Raw genomic sequence first — 22,422 nt, 5'->3', positions numbered from 1 at the left:
AACATTTATGCCAGTTCATCTTGTGCCGAGTTTGACTTAATTGAGGCAATGATCTGAATATGTAAGACTGCGACGGTGACTGTTTTTTTTTTTTTCTCTAGAAATCTAATACACAGAGGAAAATGTGATCTGTAATATGATGCAAATTGCACCTTTAACAAGGCTGGTTCTTTTCTTTTTTGTGCCCATCAACCACGTCCCCACGCGCGTGTTTGACGGTTTTTTTTTTTTTATCGTTATTTCAGAGGAAAATTTATGATTTTTTTTGAGACACACCACTCACTTCAATAAAGTACTTAATGTAAACAGTTGTTAATGGAAGTACTTGTTGAGCACACGTCTGTATTTCAGTGGTGGTGTGTGAAGTCACGCAGACAGAATTCTTTAACAATAATAAAAATAAAAATAATAGATTCCAAAATCAAAATATCTTTTCAAATGCAAAATTTCAGACAGCGAGCGAGCGTGTAAAACGTATCTGCCCTCTGGAGGCAAAAACCAAAACCAAAATGGTGACATTTCATCCAGAATCTATCATGAGTGGATATGTGTCTTTGGAAAAAGAAAGAGGATTGCTGGTCATTTTATTTTAGACAACAGTTTTACCTTTAGTTATCACCTACTTAAGGCAATATAGTAATACCTGCTTGTAAGAATAACATCTGACAAGCGGTATATCAGAAGTGGACTACGTACAAAAGCATAAAATGAGCAAATTGGTGCAAAGAAAATGATAAATTATTGCCATGCTTTAGAAACAGAACCTCAGTGAACCATGCTTGTGTAATACAGATACAGTACAGAGGTTGCAACACTGAAGAGACTGAAGAAACTTTGCAAAAAATTTTCAAGAATTCAAATTTCTTACACGCTAACAAAAACAAAATGCTGCATCTTAACTTACGCTCAATGTACTGGCCACATGGCAGCAAAGACTATACAACTGGACCATGAAGTTACCGTATTTTATTTGGACCTTGTATACGTTTGACGAGCTAAACGTATGACGAGAAATGAACCACTGCCAAACTGAACTTTCAAAACTAAATGAACCAGTAAGCTCACACCATTATATTTGGCAGAAATCGCATAGGAACATTACTTTTGTAACATATCTAATATGCACACATATTTGCATGATTTTGTCCCCGTATTTGAGAAGTTTTAAGAGTGCAGGGCCGTGGAATGCTCAGAACCTCGATGACTTTAATTTGGTAAATTTTAACACCTGACATCCAATTAGGCAGCAGAAGAAAACCTTTTTAAAGTCGCCATGCTGAAGACCAGGGACTTGCCTCTTGTCATCATGTCTACCTTCAATGTGAAGAAGCAAGATATTGTGCGGGCTATTCAATCCCTTAATTGACAACTATAATTCCTTTTATTAGCTCGTGTTCTGCTGAAAGGGAAAAAGATATATATATATTTCCGTGGCATTAATACATGGGGCATTCTATGAATAGGCCATGCTTTGACTGAGCTGAAAAGAAGCATTTAAACAGCATCTGAATATGGATGATTCCGTCCTATGGAGTTCCATTACCTCAAAAATGTTATTACAGCGTACAATACGCTTACAAGCAGGCTGCTGTGTATATTATCATATAATGACTATGGACTGAAACAAGCTCGCAATCATACATACACGCATGTGTGCGTGTTTATGTACATGCACACAAACATATAGGCATATACACAGAGAAAAATTAATAGGGACTCATGGGTCTGAAACACTGTACATGTTAAATGCAGACATATTGTAATACTGCACCTTATGCTAAATGATTATAAGGTATGACTTTGATCAATGTCAAGATAGTGATTCAGTTAAATGCGAAAAGAATGGGAGTTAAGAAGCTGGAAAGGTTGAGATCTATTAAAACAATACTTGCCTAACACTTCACGCACAATTAGCGCGGCCAGGTAGAAAATGGCGCCTTTATTTACCTTGGCTTTTTTAAGCCTCTCACGCCCACGCACCAATGCTAATAGCACGGGCACTCCAGCGCCATGCTTGTGTGGAAGGCAAAAAGGGGCCACCCCGTCACTCCCATCAAACTCCTACTCCCGTTCTCGCCGTGACCCACCGCAAAATTGTTTTGGACTGTTTAGACATTTAAACGACGCCGGATCGCAGGACTGATTCGCACAAAGTAATCAAAAAGGCGAGCTCTGGCAACGGAGGCGCTGCTTTTCTCTTTTTTTCCCTCTTCCTTTTTATGGCCACGCTCCGGTATCCCGCTTTCCGACCTGTGAGTGCCCTCTGCTGGTTGCAAAGAGTACACACGACTCTGTTTAAATAAGGCGCCGATTCGCTGCCGAAGCCGTGCATCTTCCCCAGGAGCCTGCCTTATAGCTTCTGCTGAGCTCTGGATGAGCCGGGGACAGCCATTACAAATTTGTTCTAATTTATTCAAAAAAGACCGGCTTTTGCGAACAAGACATTGATCGGAGCAAGCGTTCATTCAAGGGTAGGATACAGATTTGAAAACTCAAATCCTGCTAATGTGAATTTTCGGCTTCACTACTGAAACAAAAGTATGCCTAATGACTGATTCACATAATCCGGTAGTTTTTTTTTTTTCTGCATAATATATTCCACGCAAAGTAGCTCTCGTTGAATGTATACGAAGAACCTTTGAGAGGCACAAGCCATTTTCCTGGTGTTAATCAAAACCCTTCATCAGCTCAAATGAAGAAGAATTATATGCAATTTATAACGAGGGGAACAATAACAAATATGTTCTGAGGGGTTTAAACGGAATCTTCAACAGCACTGAGGATTGGGAACTGGGTGTATTTGTCATTTCCCTTTTTTATACAAAACCACAAAAAAACACAAAGTGCCTTTCATTATGCTCAGCACTTTTTAAAGTTTTTTTTGGATTAAATTAAATATCATGGAATAATTACCATGAATTCAATTGTTTGATGTATATGAACAGAGACACAAGGATGCAATTTTTTTTTTGTTTTTTATGTACATATTTGTATGTTTTTTTTTACAGTGGAAATTAATGGAGGGAACTGCAAAGAGAGGAGAGTACAAAGAAAGAGAGTGACCTCCTCTGGTTGCTGGCTCTCACTGCTACCTACCTCAAAATGCCACACACATCGCTCTCTGCACCCGCCCACACACACACACACACAGGCACACACACACGCATACACGCGAGCACACAGACACACACACACACACACCACACCACACACATGAACACACACACATGCATACACATGCGTGTGCACACACACACACACACAACACACATACGTACACACAGGCACAAGCATACACACGTGCTCGCAAGCACACACACACACACCACTTCAACGCAGAGGTCCAACTTCTGATTATGACACTTTGTCTACAAGTGATTGGAGGGCAATTGCCTGAAGACATCCCATTTCTTGAAGAGGACGTCACCAGAGGCTCAGCTCGTCCTGTTTATTTATTTTTTATTTTTTTTCGCCGAGCAGGTTCCGGGGGAAACGTACGCGTGAACACGCAACGCCGCAAACTGATCATCGATAAAAAAAGCGTCCGTTTACAACGCCACTTTTTTTTTTTTTTAAAGCAGAGCTAAAGTGAAACTGCAGTAGCCGAAAAAAAATGAAAGGGGTAGTTAAAAAAAAAAAAAATAAAATAAAAAAAAAAGATGAAGAGAGACAGTCTGAGAATGCCTACAGTAAAAAAAAAAAAAAAAAAAAAAAAAAAACAGGACAATGATTCTTGGACAAGAGGAAGCAGTGGCATGCACCTCCACACAATGGGGAACAAGTGGTCTTTACATGGAGTACAGCTGCTTATTAAGGCTCGCTCCTTCCCGCGTCATGCCTTTCATCACCACTCAACCACAAAATGATTTTGCTTTGCCGCGCACAATGGCGGCCAAAGATTTATAATGAATGAATCCTTAATAAACTGTTGCCGATCTGTCCGCATCCCCCCGTGATTTATAATACAATAAACAGCACATTCTATAAAGTATCTGTGCTGGGAGGACAGAGAGAGAGAGAGAGAGGGAGGGAGGGAGACGGAGACAGAGAGAGAGAGAGAGAGAGAGGAGAGAGAAAGCTGAATATGAAAGACCTCGATTCTCTCCAATGCCATAATAGTGAAATGAGCACATATAAATGTGTTAAGAGTATCTCTTTGCATCTTGTAAAGACTGCATGTATTTAATCTGTAGAGCTTATTAAGACGGGAGTCATTGCTATGCAAAGCAGCGCCCAGTGCTTTTCTCTCGCCTTTCAGCCGAGTGCACTGTTTGGCCAATAGAGCTGGCCCCCCGCCTCTCATTCTGCATTCATAACATGCAACATTTGCACAATGTATCTCTCAAAGGCCTTCTGAATAGAAAGCCTTAATACTCATGTAAACAACTGCAAACCAATTACTTAATGAATCGGGACCCACACATAATGAGGTGCCACACAAAGAGCTATAAATGCATTTTTTGCACCAAAGCCTCCTGCTTTAAACTACAATCCCCTCAGCTGTAGTCCGGGCTTAACTGGCCCATCATAATTATTGTCTGTAAGACAACAGAGGCGGCCATTTTTCTTTTTTTTTTCCTGTATATTTGGGCCCGGGCAGAGGCTCCCCTTTTGATGTCACTCATCAGCTCGCTGACAAAAATAAGGCAAATAATTAAAACAGAAGCCAAGCGGCGCCGGGGCCGCGGCGCGCTAACGCTCGCGGGCTCAAGTGCGGGGCTTCTCCGCGCCACTCGCGGACGCGACAAAAAGCGCGGGGGGGAGCGGCCGCGCGGCGAAGTGGAGCGCTTCCAACGACGGAGGCTCCAAAAAAAAAAATTCTGCGCCAGGAGGGCGGGGACGGGGACGGGATTACGCTAGCCGGGCGTGGCGCTCCCCGCCGCTCCCCTGCCGAAATTCAGCGCCGGGTCCCGAGAGGTAACCGCTACTTTTTCCTCCGGAGCGTTGCTACATTCGTCTTTCCTAATTATCCTTTTTAGGATGATGTACGCCGCGTATAAATAAAACAAATATACGCAACGTTTTTATGATCAGCACCTCCTTGAACTCCCTCCTTATCTACATGATGATCAACACAATTTTTTTGCTGCGTCTACAAAAATAAATTCTAGCACCTCTCTAGCAATAAACACAAAACATTTTCTTCCCACCCCCCCGCTGGCCACTATATCACCGCATATAAAAATGACACGGATCGCGGTCGTGTTAGACAAGAGTGTTGGTTCAGCAGGTAGCGTCGGGAACCCGTGTTTTTCACGAGCGCGCGCGCACCGTGCCCTTGCCTCAGTGAGCGAAGGGGCTAGGAGGAGAAGAAGAATCAGGCCACGCGCCCTTGTGCCAGCGTGGGGCCTGGTAATCACTAGGAAATCAAAGGAGATTATTCTCAGCGAGGTTTGCCTACCTATTACCTTTGCAAATGGATTCCCCTGTGACAGCCTGCTCAGTGAATTGCTGCTGTGTTAGATCACTTTAACATTTCCCCTTTTTTTTTAATTTTTCGTTTAATTGTGAAATGCTGAGGCCACAACGTTTGAAAAACGGTGACGAAGTTGTGTTGACCTTCGCGTATTTTAAATTCAAACACACAGACACACGCACACTTGTAAAAGCCCTTATTTGCATCACATCAGTCCTCATGTCCTTGCATCTAAAAATGGAAGATAGAAGTTAAGTAGTGAAATAGCCTCGCTAATTTATTTAAGCTCATCAGTGACACTGTGTTCCCAGCCTGCATGTTTCTTTTGCTAATAGCCAGCTCTGATATCAGTGGCAACAGAAGCTGAGAAAAGTCTCCTCCATCCTTTCGGCAGTTCCAGCATAATTTCACCTCCCAAAAAAAAAAAAAACCATGTTTGGGTTAGGCTGCCACTGCTTTTCTTCATCTGTCAAAACACCGTCTGCGGTTCAGCAGGCTCGGAACAAAACGGTCTGAAAGCGGCTATCCGCCAGCAGGAACCGTTAACAAAACATTTACTCCCTGAGCGGTTCGCCTTTTCAAACACCAGACGTTAAACTACGGGGTCAAAGACGGGGCGGAAGTACTCAGGCCGTCGAAAATATATTGACCTCAAAATGCCTTCAAAAGAAACTAAATGCATTTCATTAAATGCAGACAGAGGATAAGGGTTTTTAAGTGTTTAAGCACAAGGCTCTAAGCACTGGTGATATTTAAATCCACAGTATACTCAGGCTGCCGGTATGCTCAGGTGGCCTGAATGTTTTTCTCCACGTGACCACGTCCATCTTGAATCGGCGCACTGGATCCCCGCGTCACCAAAATTCCGCACCAATTGCGACGTAATCGGATCCGCCCTCAGCCTTGAGAGCCAATTACGTAGGTGGAAAGATTAAGTCTCGTCGTGTGTCGGCCAAGGATTTTATTTACGAATTTAGTAATTAACCTGTCAGGCCTGCGTTTGATTTGAAACGCCATGTAGGGTAATGTAGATTTTTTAAAATCATATGTGGAAATAATCCAGGGTCTATAGGGTTCAATCTAATTTCCCAGTTATATTCAAACTCGTCCATCTGCAGCTGTAGATACCTGGTCGGGGGGATGTAGAAAACCTCTGGCATTTGACATCATCAGCTGTCTCGAGAGTTTTGTGCTAGACTAGCTTCCTCGGCTTAGCCGCACAGTTGGACAGCCTCTCAAACTCAGGGCTTCATTTCGGGACGTGCGATGCAATTCTGCTTTAAGCTCAAAACTGAACCAAAAGCGCATTTCGGTGGCAGACAATCAAGACAAGTTTTTTTTCCTTACCCAACAAGAAGGCGCTCACTGAATGAAGACGAACTTGTTCTTGTCCTATCGTCTTTCCCAGAATTCTCCATATGATGGTCATGTGTCACTCCTTTCAGGGCAAAAAAATAAATAAAAAAAACATTGATAGGTATGTGAGTGTATATATATATATATATTATATATATATATATATATATATATATATATATATACACACACACCATTTAAAAAGTACAAAAGTACAATAAAGATTAAGAGTAACATGGCTCAGAAACCCTGATAAAACATCTAATTCCTGGCTTAGTTTAAAAAATATATATATTTACTGCACTGTTAATTGCATCTGCACTGCAGATTTTTCAATGCGACAAAAAAATGATAAAAAAATAAATATAAAAAATGAAATATGACGCCAGCTTCACTCCTTGACAAGCCTAGGGCAAGACCTATCTATTCGTGTTGGACTTTTCATAAAAAGCCTTTTTTAGGAGTCCTTTTTAAGTTGCGCATTTTCTTTTATTAGACTGTTAAATGTAACGACTCCTCCCCCATCTCTGCCCCACGCCCACCCCCGCAGTCGGGCCCCGCTGCAACGCGGGGGGCCCCCCTCCCGCGTCTCAGTACCTGACGGAAACGCGTCGAGCTCGTCCTCGTCCTCCGGAGGGCTCTGCGGTCGGGGCTGCGTGGCCGACTGTTTGAGCAGCTGATACGCTTTTGTCTCTGTTTTTCGAAAAAAAAAAAAAACACACAAAATGCCAAAGTCAAATATTTGCGCGGGGGGCCTCGGTTTCCAACTTTCGGGCGCCTCTCTGTTTGACGAGGCAACGCGCGACAATACGCGGGTCTCTGAGACTTTTTGATGAACGGGGTAGGTGGAAAAAAAAACACACTGAAAGGCTGCCAGGCTGTTAGTTTAAGCAGCGCACACATTACTGCATCGGTTTCCATAAAAAGCAACCGTTCCCCATGCAATGCTACAAACCAGTGTCTGGATGCGATGGCTCCCGTCTGGATTTGCTGCTCTTCTCATTTCTACTTCAGAAGCCACTGCAGAGCCAGGATTTGAAAAAAAGGTCTGACCGGCTATTTTTTTTTCTGCAACCATTCACAAAGGCCGTCTGTCCACTCTAGTAGGGCGCTCTGCGCGTCTTTTGTCAGGAATAAAGAGGGGCCGCGAAAGATTCGTAACGTAGAGTAAAAGTCGTAAAGTCACTTAGCTGTGAATGCCCTTGCATGCTATCACACCACACTCCGTTTCCAGCGCTTGCTTTCAAACACCAAAAAAAAATTAGAAAAAACAAAAAAATCACCAAGCTAAAGCAAAACAAACGGAACAAACTGGCGTCCCCCCCCCCCCCCCCCAAAGCTCTGGCTTCCGATTTGTCGGAGCGAGAGCCGCGAGCTGAAGCACGTTGACCGCTGGCCGAGTTTTGGACTCGGCTTTTGGCACCGCACTTCGGTTCGCGGCGAGCGCGGAAAACATCGCTCGATCCGCAAATGAATGTCACGAGGCAATAACTAAACACAATCAAGCAAATGGCCGTCGTAACTGCTCGGTCAGAGAGTGCCCCGTGAGTAATTTAGCCCCGGGCCGACAGCGTAGTGGGTTTTGGGGAAAGTGCCAGGGTTTTTATGCGTAAAACGAATCGACGTTTAAATGCATTTTTAAAAGTTATTTACTTTAACGAAAACGCGTTTAATCTGTACTGTAGACCAACATCACTGCTCGCAGCGCACTTACAGAAATCAATCCTTTGCTCAGTTATACATACAGACCTACAGATGTTCCATAAGACAGTTCTTTTACCCCTCTCTTTTTTCTTTTTGCTGCTGCTTTTGATTAGTTGCAATTTGTAGCTAGAGTATTCGTTTTTTTGTTTGTTTTTTTTGTTCTTCTCCACCTTTGGATGCCTTTACTTAAAAAGCTCAGTATGAGATCAGATTGCCAAGTGTAATAATAGATGATTTTACATTTCTAAGGTTCTGGCGGGGGCCGGGGGGGGAGTGGGGGGTGTGGGGGGGGACGCGGTACCCAAGGCCTTTTCAGGGGAGGCATCGCGCCGGGTTCTTTCAAGTCTCCTCCGCCGCAGCATTGTTTAGAAGATAATGAGAACCAATGACAGATCTTTTACTGCACTCGCTGTCCCGACAATTAAACCCGGTGCATTATGCCGTGGGGAGGGGGGGGGGGGGGGGGATTATCAATTCGGTTCCGCTCCGGGCCCGGTTGTAGGGAGGAAGAAGGATAAGGGAGAGAAAGAAGAAAAAAAAAAAAAGTGCCGTTTTTCTACCAAGATAATTAGAGGGACTGAGCAGCTCTTCAGGTGGGAGTCTGACCCCAGATTCACCTTGATCATCCTTCCACAGCAATCCATTTAAAAGACCCCATTATCCGGTGCTGTGGGAGGAAAACGAGCGGAGCACAAGAACTCCGGAACGGCAGGCCGCTCGCTGCCTTTTTACCTCTAATAGGAATACTTTCCACAAAGCTTTCTTCCCGGCTGTCCTCTTCACCACTTTGTTGTCCTGTAAGAAAGAAGGCCCCAGAGAAGAGCTCAGAGAAGACTAGGGGAAGGTTGGGACTTTGTATGCTTCTTTTGTGTCCCGTCTCGTACTATACGTGTGTGTGTGTGTGTGTGTGTGTGTGTGTGTGCGCGTGCGTGTACGTGTGTATGCACGCAAACGCCACAGAAACAGCATTCGTTTTAAGTGGATTTCGCCAGGGCAGAGAATGAGGCTATAACGCAACACCAGACGTTTTCTGAACTATACTTCAATGCCCGTTCCTTCTCCCTTTCATGATTTCGTGCAGTGGTGTTCTTTACTTGTGCAGCAAAGTGACCTGCAAGAAAACTAACAAATGGATAGTTTTCTTGGCCGCAACTTAGCGCTAGCCCACTCAATGTTCCTAGAGAGAGAGCGGCCCACCCAGGGAATGGCAATGGTCACACGATAGATAAAGCCGATAAGGGGATGCGCTCAGGAAGCTACAGCCCATGAGTTGTGCCTGTTCCTCGATCTTATACACAGATTAATGTTTTTTTTTTTTTTGCTTTTGTTGTTTTACACAAAGACATATCATTATGAAGTGTGAGATATGTCAGCCAGAAAGTTTACAAACATCAGCCTGAAAGCTAATATTAATGTTGAAATGTACTCTTAAAGAATTCAACATGAATATTTTCTTTTTTGGAGTGATGTATAGATAATGTACTCATTTCTAGTATAGGATTTTCAAGTACAGGAGAGGTTAAGTTTGGGGTAACAAAACTGGCTCTCATGTGAGTCTGAAACCACACCTTGCACCTAGTTTATCAGGTGGATGTTCAAATGTGAAGATACATTTGTGTGTAAGAAACTACAAACAGATATATCTGTGGCATGGAATATGATACTTCGTCTCATCTACCAGTGCTCCAAAGTAACTAAGGATAAAAGGGTTGTTTCCGTTTTAAGTTATTTGTTAATACACGTACGTACTGTACCAGACTAAGTGCCCTGCATCAAAACCCAAATGCGACATTACATTGCAATGGCTTGTATCAAGATAGAAATGATACAGTGACAGAAATACCAGATCGATGACCTTCGAAATTGGCAGACATACAATGAAATTAAATTGATCAAGATGCTCCTTCTCCTTTAATTTGTTGTGTATGGACTATGTCATCGCACAGACAGCAATGGCGATGGCATAAGCCGCGTAAACCTTTTCTTACCATGGGCGTAGGTTTCATGCCAGCCAGCAGCAGGCCTGGCCGCTTTGATTTCACCGCCATCGAAAAGGAGAGACGGCAGACCGCCGGACGACTCATCGCTGTCGACGGAGGCGGCATCTCCGCCGGCTTCCTCCAGCATGACGCTCAGGAGCGCTTCGGCCTACAATGGGGACAAATTAAAAATAACTTTCCATCGCTTCCAAATGGAGGACATAAAAGGTAAAATCGAAGCCCCTGACATTTTGTAAAATAGGCATTATCGAGAGCGGTTCTTTTGATTTTCTGTTACTTCTGCAACAGTCTGGCGGCAAAATTCCTGCAGACAAAATTCATTTAAAAAAGTTGCACAAGCAACAAAAAAGAATAATTCCCCGAGTTCCCCTAAGTGGAAGAAGCCAAATTAAATGTTCTGCGCAGGATTCTATGAACGTGCATATGTAAAACTACTAAAATAGCACGCAAAGTTACCAGGTCAAATCACTTTTATTTCAATTCTTCTGAGGAAGTTTCATTTTATTACCTCAACCAACAGAGTTGATGAGGGTTATGTTTTCTTCCCATTCAATCTGTCCATCTATTTGTCTGTCTGTCTGTTAGCAGGAGATCTCCAAAAAATATGAAAGGATTTGCATGAAACTTTGTGGAAAGCTTAGTCATCATGGGGCAAAAAACTGATTAGCTTCTCACAATGACTGGTCAAAGAGGGGTGTGGCATCCACATAAAGGCATATAACTTCCAAACTGATTCACGTAATACCACAATACTTGTAGTATTACAGCCAAAGGGGGGAGTGGTTGTGGGCGTGGCTTTTCACAGAAATGCATGTAACTTCTGAAAGCATTCACGCAATACCACAAAACTTTGTGGAAAGTTTGGTTTCAGTTTTTACACCGATTGGCCAAAGTTGGATGTAGCAGTGGAGGCTTCTCGGAGGGTATATAACCGCAGAACGAATTCATTTAAGACCATGAAACTTTGTGTGCCTATCAGCAGGGGGGAACTGGAGAACTACTTTCCAGACAAATATAGTATTGATTGGCCACATGATATCGCCACAATAACTGACTAAAATGCTTAAGAGTGGCTGGAAGTTACACAGGCATATCTCAATTTGAGAAACAGTCATGAAAACGTGTGCATCTCCTCATGCCAAGGGCATGGAAGAAATGATTTGGTGAATATCCGAGATGTGGAACTGGCAAATCTTAACATAGGGCATAGTGTTGGTGGAAGTATACACTCTATTGAGTGCCATCTTCTAATTGGAAAAAAGTGAATATTCTTGAGGCTTAAGGGACGGGCTAAATCTGAAAAACACACATCGAAAGATTTACTGTGGGCCCCCAGGCTCTCACTAATCTATAATGGCTGATTGATCAGATACAAAAACACATTTGTGATAGTACACTTCCAGAAATGCACTGTAGCACAGCAACCTTCTATGCATTTACACAGTTCACGATCACAGTCATAAACATCGAAACACCCTAATGATGGCATGCTCCTATTTGCTGTTGCCACGATACCGCACACGCTATCGTACGTCACCCCCGCGCTGGACTGGTCCTCTCCCACACGGTGTGGTACGTAGACAACATGGCTGAGAGACGAGGTGTTCGGCTCAGGTTCTCCTCACAGGCCTGAGCACGACGACAGGGGGACTTATGCTGTGCTCTTTCCATTGTCTGCTTAAATCTGGAGAGCACTACAGCCACTCTGGAGCTCCAGACCCGAGCCAGTGCAGACAGTCCCCTAGCAGCAGGAAGCTCACTTAGGACTTCCGCCATTACGGCTCTGTCACTTCTTAAATGAAAAGGGGGGGAGGTTTTCGCAAATAAGAAAATCATCTTTTTTTCCCCCTTCCTTCCTTCCAAGACGGCAAAACTAGTCTAATTTATAAGCATGACGGTTCATGAGATGCCACTTGCAGGCAAAATGCAAAGCTTTGTATATATTTATACGCTCAATGTATCCGTTCAAATTGGCCAAACTGTCTAAAAATACATTTTCGCCATTACGGAATTGTATTGTTATAACAATGTTGATGGGATCCATAATTATCAGATGGCATTGCGGGTTTTCTGCCCAACAGAAAATAGCTTATAATGGTTCGTAATGGAGAAGATGGCCGGCATTATATAACGTTCATGTTATGGAAGGCCCTAACGATCTGTTTGACCTTTCCTTCAGCAGGCCTTTGCCTTACATATTCACTATCATTTTCTGTTCAGTTAATTGGACATTCTACACTGGAAAGGCAATGAAAGAATAATACTGAAGACTTGTGCCATATACAATATCTGTAAAAGTTTGTTTCTTTTTTTTACGCAGGCCTGGATCAAACAAACACTTTGCTTCTGAACAAATAAGGAAAACAGCGGGTGCCCCCCCCCCCTCCTTTAAGAGAAAATGCTATGGATTTTTTTTATTTTTTTTTAAAGGTATCAGGCAGAGCCTTGCCATTTGTGATTAGCAGGGTCAAAGTTTTGCTTTGGTCACGGTCTCCGTGCGTAGCGATCTGATGAATGGGCGGTCCCCCGTTCCGGCGTGACGCAAAGGAGGTGACGTCCGCTCACGCTGGTGAATGCGCTTTTTTTTTTTTTTTTTTTTTAACGGCTGCTTTTCAGTTGGGCGAAAACTCGACTTCGCGCGGATGCGGTCAGGTAGCTCGATGCAGCCGAACGTAAAAATAGACTACCTCGTCAGCGTAAGAGGCGCCTTCCTCCACCAGCAACGGCGCGAACAGCTTCGCGATGCCGTCGGCGGCGAGCGCGCCGCGGTCCCGCAGCGCGACGGCGTGTCTGAACCAGCGGTCCCACAACCTGGCTCCGTCGGCGGACAGGCAGGACCTGCGGAGAAAGCAGCGCGCGAGTGAACCGCGGCTCCTCGAACGCATTAAGGCAACCGACAGATTTATTCAAGGGAACCACAACGGTTCTCCGAAAAGTAGTCCTGAGAGAGTGTTGCTTGGACATACCTGGCGTCCATCAAGTACTCTCGCACAAGCACGATTCATCCAACCGATTTAAAAAAATGTTTCATTTGTTTTTCTGTGAGCGTTTAAATGATGTGGGTTAACTAACAGCATGACAGGCAATGTCCAAGAATAAGCCAGATTACACTTGCTCCAAACAATAGATTCAAATGTGGTAAGGAATCTCCCAGTCAAACGTGCCCATTTTAAAGAGAGGCTCCAACATTTGAATACTTAAAATGTGTAAGTAGAAGAGGGTGAAACCTGTGGGTTATTTGTTAAAACTAACCAAAAAAAGCAAGCTGTCATACTGACTTGTTAAAATCCTATTCAAACCTTCATTGTTAAGTCAAAGAGGACACTCAACCTTTGATTTTTATCATTTCGATCACACATTCAGCTGCAGCAATGTATCTGTAGGTGCCAACTACACCTGGATTAATTTTCAGTGCTAATATTTGTCTGAAAACAGGTCAGCGCAGTGGTTTATATTCATAAGTTAATCAAGACATTCAATACACAATTCAATTTAATGTGATACAGAGGAAGGTGCTCTTATTTGTTTGACACTTAAATGTGCATATAAATGATTTTATTTTATTGCGCTTAACAGGTGGAAATATGCAAAAAGTACAAAAATGTGCGATTAAAGCAGCAGAAAATTATCGACCCAGTTCATTCCTTGGGGAAATGAAGGCTCTTGCCTAAACATTCGCTGCATTTTTCCATACTTTTTCCACTTTGAACATTTATTTTTCAGCAGGTAAGCGTAATAAAATTTAAATTGCTAGAACTTCTGTGTGGAAAGCTCCTTCATCTACTGCTTTCTAGCTGCACACACCAGCAGCATTCACTTTTTACTTCAATGAATATTAGAAGAGAAATTTTTAAAATAAAGAAAGTTTAACAGTTATGGATTCCTAAACAAATTATGTACAACTACTAAAATTAAACTTTTGGAGAATCCAGCTCAGCTTCAAACAGCAAAGATTGCACTAGTAATACAATACGCAATTGAAATATTAAAACAATCAAGACCGTAAGAAACTATTTTTTGTTTGTTTTATTATTTTTTATTATTTTGGAGGAAACAACATATTAACAAACAGTGTTGCACACTGTTTAGGCGAGCAAAACCTGTCAAGCGGTTTCAAATTCCATTCCCTGTGATCACAAAATGGACAGATTACGCCACGTTCGATTACAATGTTCGCAATCATCATTTATTAGTCTTTAAGGTGATGCCACTTTAGTTCACTTTCGGTGATTCATTTCAGAGTATGTTTTCAGCCAGGCTGTGGGTGTGTGATGAAGGGTATTTGAGATATGTATAGTTTCTGATGACCTGCTGGCGTTACAGTGGCTGGTATAGGGGCATTAAAGTGTTTGCAGTCTAATGCAAGAAAATACACTATCAATACACTGGAGTTACCGAAGTGTCTTTTCTGTGCCACAAACCCCCAAGTGCCCCAATACTAGCCACTGTAAAGCTGTAAAATATCTATACTACCCTTCATCACATATTAAAAGTGTATTAGCCAATTGGAAACATACTAAACATAGACATTAAAAACTGCAGAATGTGAACACTATCTCTTTCATGTAAAAATAAATATAAAACATCAAACACAGCATTTTATATGTGATATTGTATATATGACCAATAATTACTGTAAAGCAAAGCCTTTTGTTCAGAAAATTCTGTAGTTAGTTAAGGAGTAACTAAGTTCAAAGTCAACCAAGTTATTTATCAGTTATTTCTGCAGCAGTTCCTCAAACTTTAAAGTTCAAGGCCCCCCTGTGATCATTTTCTGTCTGGCCGTGGCTCCCCCCAATGATTAGCCCCAGCGCTAATCCAGCGCTGCTTACATTTACTGTGCGCAACACCGAAAGGACAGTGATGCTACAGAGCAACTGAAGGCCAGTTCAAAGCGAAACACAGATTTTTCGAGCTTGGCCATTTCCAGCTAATCTGTCGAGGAAAACTAATGAGGAAGGAGCGCCCCGCCCCCTTTCAAGTTTTAGAACCCCGCAGTTAAGGTTGCGATTTTTCGCACTGGAACATTTACAGCCAATACGGCCTGGTCACACAACGCAATACGACAAGACACGCACCTCTAATTCGCAAGACGATCAAAACAATGGTTTTTTAGCATTGTGTTTTTCACTGCATGAAACATCCTCATCGTTATAATCTGAATTTTATCCGTCATCACATCTTTTGCGCTAAAAAAAAGTTTGCAGTCAATTCTCTGCACAAGCACTGGTAAAACGTTGGTTGTCCTAGCCTTGTTCTCCAAACACATTGTAGGAATGACTTCAAACACCTTCAGCAGGAGGCCTATACAACCCAAAGCCTTCAAAACAAGCTGAGTTTTAAAATAAGAAATGTTTATACTTCTATGTCGTTATTTTTATTTTATAGTAATTTCTACAGTTTTCATTGCAAACAGGTGTTGGAGGCAGCACTTAAAAGATTTACTCTGCCAAACTTGAAAAGCAATTAACAGCTCTTCCAAGGTGTCGGCCGTGCCTGGATTTGCACATGCAACATGCTGTTTAAATTTTCCAAGTTTAAAAAAATCTTTTTAGATAATTTACAAAACCCCACAATTTCACATCTATTTTGCAACTTAATAACGGTTTCTCACTGTGGGCCGACATTTGCAAGTAGGCTTATAGGACAAGCATACATTTTAGATTTTTTTTCAAGCACGCTTTCAATTCGTGACATCCATGACCTCGATGACTCCATAACTTATAGCATAAGCTAGACATGAAAAAAATGCAGCACACAGTACTCTATCCTATATGCAGTAATGGTTCTGAGAGTCTCAGGTCTTTCTATGAACAAACTACAGGGCAACACAAGCGAGTTCAGAATTCTCTAGAAGACGGTCACCGGAGGACCGGGAAAATCAATGGTATAATTATGCCCATCGGTCCTCCAGATCGGGGTCAGTGTCCTTGTAATCAAGGACGAGAGTCACGGATAGGTCACCTCATTCATCTATGACACGCAAGCTATGGTGTTAAGGTTGCCCATGTGACCTTTATATCTGAGGTGGCTGGAAACACACGCACCGCCAGCTCAACAATGGAAATTCCTCGCTATTTCCTGTCCTTTCCTCTTTGCTGACAAAATGGACAGAAAGAGAAAAAGGAAAAAAAAAAAAACTCATCTCTCTGGTGCCTGAAAAGGGTATTTCACCTTTCTATCTTTTCAACCTTTCATTTAGACACTTTCAGAGATCAGTGTGTTGAACTCTTGTGAAACACAGATATATCTGCTTTAAATTACTCGCCACTGGAGATTGGATTTTACAGTGTGGACAAATAGGGGGAAGTCACCGAAGCCACAGTATATGGGACTCCATTAGCCCTGTGAGATGTGTGTATCTGATGCTCTATACGATATTTAAAAATGAACACTTTTCGCATAAAAGAAGTTGCTTTTTAAGACCCATTTTATCATTTAAAAACATCCATTCAAAAACATTAAAAACAATTAAAAACATCATCCTTGCTATTTGATGGCAATAAAACATTCACAATAATTTAAGTGCCCAAGTACACAATGCCACTAATGTATCTCAAAAAAAAAAAGTTACAGTTACAAATTACAACTGGCACCAAGAGATTGTCTTTTTTTTTTACATGAATCATTTCAATTTCACCAGTAATACCAGCATCCTAGACCAGTTATCCAAACAGATACAGTAATATGTGCTTCTGCAACCGTTGGCTGTCCTTAATTTTAAGAGTGTGTCGTAAGGCAAGCGGAAGCCACGAACGGGGGGAAAAAAATTCTAAAAATAACAAAAACCCAACCACACATCAGACTGCAGCTTAACACGAGAGCTCGACTCACCTGATTCTGCCCTCCTCTGCCGCCACTGTCCAGCTAGCGCTAACCGCCTCTCGGGGCAACAGGCACCCCTTCGACGTGTTCCACGACAGCCTCTGAAGCTGGTGAAGGGCAACGGCTCCACAGGCTTCAAGGTCCTCGTCATTCAGGGCAGCGTTCCCGTTGCAAAGGCTGCCGAACACACACACACACACACACACAACCACGTGAGCCGTTTCCACAGTCAGCCGGTCAATATTTTGGGTCGCCACGGTAGCCACGGAATTCCTCCTCACGCACCGCGACTGGTCTCGATTAGCCTTTGGGGGTAAGGGGGGTACACAAGGCAAAGGCCACGGCTAAATGGCTATGAAACAACAGCACACGCCAATGAGCATTTCCCCCATTTTGCCTTAATAAAGAGGCATAATCAGGCAACAGCTGGAAACCTTTGTTTCCTTCCCCCCAGATTTTCGCATCCTGTGATCCTTTCTCAAGGTTACAAAACACCATTTTGTATATAACATACATAAACTTAAACAAGTCTGGGAAATCTTACGGCTTAAAAGAAAAACATTTCTATAAAAATGTACAGTTAAACAGTTAACCACAAAAAAACAGGAAAAGGTTAAGTTTACAGCTGTCATTTACAAGCAAGCAATTTCTCCCATGTAAACAAGCATTTACAAGGAAAAAAGCAAAGAATAATTAGAACCAAAGACCTGAAGGAGGATTGCAAGAGTTGCTGGTGCTAAATAATGACACTTGATTGAGAGCCCTCTAAACACCAGATAGTTTACTTTGTTGCGGGTTAATATCAATAGTAACCGTGCTGAAGTGAAAGGATTTTCACTCTAAGGCAAATAAGGGTGAGGCGAAAAAAGCTTACCTTATCAAATAGCTGAGATGCTGCTCGCTGACAGATGAGATTCTATACACCTTTTTTTCCCTTTCATCTAGCCTTTCTTCAATGCACTCCAGTAAATGAAAGAATCCCTCCAGCGACAGCCTGAAAACACATCGCAAGAAAACAATGCAATTTCTCTTCGCTGATATAAATAGTGTATATTGCCCCTGTGACACAGAGCATCTTACCAAGTATTTCTCCCACCTACACTTGCTTTTGATTCCCTTATGTAACACAATTTGCCATGTAATGTAAACCAAGTTATTCTTGAAAAGAATTTTAAGATTTATCAGATTTTTGAAATTTTCCATTATCCCACAAATTTTTTTAGGGATGATGACCCCATTTTGAGGTTGGGCCTTGTACTGCCATGACCTAAACATGGGGGGAGGGAGGTGTTATATTGACAGTGTAGACCCTCAATATTTTGCATTAACTAGACTTTTCTTTAAAAGGCTTTTAGTCTTTTTGCTTAGAGGGCTAGGTTTGAAGCTGAGGCTGTCCCGACAAATGTTTTCCGGCTAAGGAAAATCTTAAATTCACCAAAATCAAGTGAATCTTTTCATATTGCACAAGCCCCTCTAGACAGGCAAGATGATAATAAGGGCCTTTGAGTTTGAGTACACAACATCCACACAAAGCAAAGCTCTGACTCAGGCACAGAGCGTATATAGGAACTGGAGAGGAGGGAGGAGCCAGGAGTTGTAGGAGTTTCTCCATTATAGTCTACAGGAGATTGAGAAGTGCAGTCCACTGGATGCCATATTAGTCGCTGGAACGTTGGCAAGCAAGCGTTGCAATCGTTCCATAAGCGTTACGTCTGAGTGAAGTGAAATCAAGACTTTGGAAACTTTTTTGGGGAGGAACCCTTGAGGCCACTCTCTCAAAATCTCTAGAGACATTTATGCACATACACTATGAATGAATAAAAGATATGAAACTGGCATAACAAGCTGGAAATTATGATGGTACTAATATACTTAGGATCCATAATCTGACTCTAAAAAATGCTATTTATGAAATACAGAACCAAACAACTAATAGCTGCAAGCAGCAATTATAGGGTCCAAGCACAGAGGGCCATCTGCCAATCTATAGGGCCACAATGTCTATTTTTTCCTGATTAAGAAATATATATATTTGTAAGCATTTGGACCTCTGTACTGTCACTTGGCTTGATGCTCAATTTTGTATCGTGGGTGTCAACGTGATTACCAAGTTACGTCATATTATGTCGCCAATTATAAACATTTGTAATCCCCCAAGTAAGTTCATTAGCTTGACATTCTACCATTATTTATCATAGCAACTTTTACGTTGTCATAAGACTAAAGAACATATGAGACATATGAGTTCTTCATTAATGTTTTCACATTGATACACAACTTAGCAAACAAAAGAAAATTATTTTTAACTAAATATTTTCAGAAAATAAAGAATGGAGCAAAGTTTAACATGGTGGATATAATGAATTGTTGAGGCAAATTTGTGAGGATGCACATCTATGTAAAAAAATTAGAGACTCAGAATGCAAAGCCCCGTTGACAAATGTATCCAAAAGTTTGCCATTTCAGACAAATGTTGTTGTGCGCCTACAGTCTGGATGCTACCATACTTGCAACGGGTCATTGCAGTATACACACAAAGTTTCATGAGTGAACAAATATATTCAGTGAGCCCTTCAGGGAAAACAATAGCAAATCCTTCCAGCACCTCCATTGCTTGGACCCCATACAGAAACAACAACAGGATTTATTCCCTATTCTTCAGGGGGCAAATGTCTTATTATTGGATCCCAGGGTCCCCCGCCCCAGTTTGGGAACACTAGCTCAAAGTCTTCCAACCACCTCAGGAGACCCTGGGTCAGCCTACCTCCCAGTGGAAGCAGAAGCCCTTGGGATAGGAGGACTATTAAGCGAATAATTACAAGCAGAAAAAGAAGAGCCCGGTTGAACCAATTGCAAAATGCTTTCATCGCAGACATTTCCAACCTGAATGGTGTACTTGCTACAAACAAAATAAGGTTTTGAGTTCAGGGATGATGAGATGCATTTAATTGAGGACTCTTTGCTGAAGATGAATTTTTTGTGTATATAAATAAATAGCCTGGCAGGAGGGCACAAAGGTAGGTTTTCAAAATGCATTCATTGAGCTAATGGCACAAAATGCTAATATATAAAAAATAACAACTGATGTGATGCTGACTGATGTGCACCCCCCACCCTCCCCCATCATCAGAAAAGCCAACATCCTTCAGTTACAAGAAAATCCTCTCTTATTGTTCTCGTGATCTCAAGGCTCTTTGATGGGAGGAACATGCACTCACGCACTAATACAATAGATCAAAGCAAGCCATGATGGATATCAGAACAAAAAAATAAAAACTACTGTATGCACAGAACTGCAAATACACACACTGCTGATTAAATATAACAGACCATCTGGATTATTATTTCAGTAATACAACCTACATTTACTTCCTAAAGTAATAATTAAGAGGTATGACTAATGGATGGCACCCGCACAATATGTAGGCTAGCACTTCTACCCTTTCTCAGGAAGATAAACTTAATTCAACCTAACTTTACTTTTTACACTTTCTGAACGTTTTATTAAAAGCAAAACAAACCATTTTTAATGCACTGAAATAGCCTAAATGTGACTCGATGGTGAAGAATGGGTGCCTGTCCAATAGCACTGTCTGCTGTGCACTATACAGACTGTGGCATCTCCTAGACTAAATAAGAAGCTGAAAAGGTTTTCGCTAATATCCCATTAAAAAATGCTGTGAACAAATGTATGGCAAGGGAGCTTTCTAACCTGTTTTCTAATACAACAGCAATTTCACCAGCCACATGTAGCTAATGTTGAGTTAATTACCTTGTTAAGTTAGCTGTAACGCACCTTGTACTCTTCCCATCTACTGGCAAGGTACAACTATAAGCTAGGCAACTTAGTTTGTTAACGTTAGTTAAGAAATTAAGATTGCAAGGAAGCAATTCATTTGGATTCTAGAAGCTAATCATTAGCTTGCGATATTAATCAAATGAACTTAGTCTGCATGCTTAAATTATATGGCATAGCACTGCACATCTAGTTTGTAAAATAACATTTATTTTACGTGGTTCCTCTTCATGCTAATGGTCATCATTCCATATGCGCTGCAGCCCACGGCCTATTAGCATGAGTGAGCTGGTAAAGAATGAAACTGCTGAAATTGAAGTGGAGTTCCACTGTCAAGATACCAATCAGCATTCAGGAATCAGCATCCGGCTAACCGGTCTAATCAAGTGAGAAGCCTTCAAAAATGACCAGTGATCTCAGCCATTCAGATTTTTGTTTTACCCCTTCTTAACAAACCGATTTAATCCATAGTAAAAAAAAAAACTGGAACTGGGAGTGTCACAGATTGGTAGCCCGTGACAAAATAATACTAACGATCTGTCCACCCCTGAAAAGTGAAATTCAGGTAAATGATAGAGGAGGAATTTGGTCTGTAAGGTTTCTCATCTCGCCATCATCAGGACATAGAAGCATGAGTAAATAGTGTTGAATGATACTCCAGACTTGGCCAATCATATTGAACATTGCATGCATTTGGTACATGTGGCCAGCAATTATATAATTTTTTGTGCAAGAAAGTAGTATTGAAATGGTTCTCCCTGATGCTACTTGCAACCTCTCAGATTGTTAAGCGTTGTCTGAGGAATCAAAGTTGTGTCACAGAAATGGTACGGTATATATGTAACCCCCACTTAAACATTCCAGTTTTAACACTTCTGAAATGTTAATGAATGCAATTCTTAATCTTTTCAGTGTCCTATAACACTGACATCAAGTTACCCTTTGGTGGACAAATATTGCCCACATTAATTTGTCAAGTTCAGATGTTGTAATTCAAGCTATACTAATTGCAACATGCCTTTCCTGCAAGTGTGTCACCATGCTCTGGCCACTTTAATGGTCTTAACATGGTGGATTTTTTTGGAATGTTACATTAGAAGTTACATTTAGAACACAAATCTATACAAAACGTTGTTCTATATCACGTGTGTCACAGCAGTTAGCATTTAGCTATTATTGATTTGTTTGCATTCTGATAAAGCATCGGTGGTTATTCAAGGTTGCAAATCGACCTCTGTAAGCATGATAAATTGGGACAACTGTCCAACTTTTTCGTGGTCATACAAGCAATATTAGCAGGCATTAGCCGATCGGCTTTCCTGATC

At 41.8% G+C, this 22,422-nt stretch overlaps 1 protein-coding gene across 3 annotated transcripts in view; it reads right to left on the bottom strand.

Annotated features, from left to right (window-relative positions):
* The window catches only part of kiz (kizuna centrosomal protein), a 46,403-nt gene that overhangs the window by 8,492 nt on the left and 15,489 nt on the right, over positions 1 to 22,422 (bottom strand). For 2 of the 3 annotated variants that reach the window (XM_064331449.1, XM_064331439.1), the window contains exons 6-12: positions 18,176 to 18,295; positions 17,311 to 17,478; positions 13,164 to 13,314; positions 10,465 to 10,624; positions 9,209 to 9,271; positions 7,370 to 7,465; positions 6,764 to 6,854 (exon numbers count right to left, since the gene is read on the bottom strand). In XM_064331449.1, coding sequence (XP_064187519.1) covers positions 6,764 to 6,854; positions 7,370 to 7,465; positions 9,209 to 9,271; positions 10,465 to 10,624; positions 13,164 to 13,314; positions 17,311 to 17,478; positions 18,176 to 18,295 — 849 coding nt within the window. The remainder of the gene's footprint in view (positions 1 to 6,763; positions 6,855 to 7,369; positions 7,466 to 9,208; positions 9,272 to 10,464; positions 10,625 to 13,163; positions 13,315 to 17,310; positions 17,479 to 18,175; positions 18,296 to 22,422) is intronic. The other variant, XM_064331458.1, reaches the window with a different exon arrangement.

This window comes from Anguilla rostrata, chromosome 1 (assembly GCF_018555375.3).
Source record: "Anguilla rostrata isolate EN2019 chromosome 1, ASM1855537v3, whole genome shotgun sequence".
Taxonomy (NCBI): domain Eukaryota; kingdom Metazoa; phylum Chordata; class Actinopteri; order Anguilliformes; family Anguillidae; genus Anguilla; species Anguilla rostrata.
This window is presented reverse-complemented; position numbering and strand designations above follow the sequence as displayed.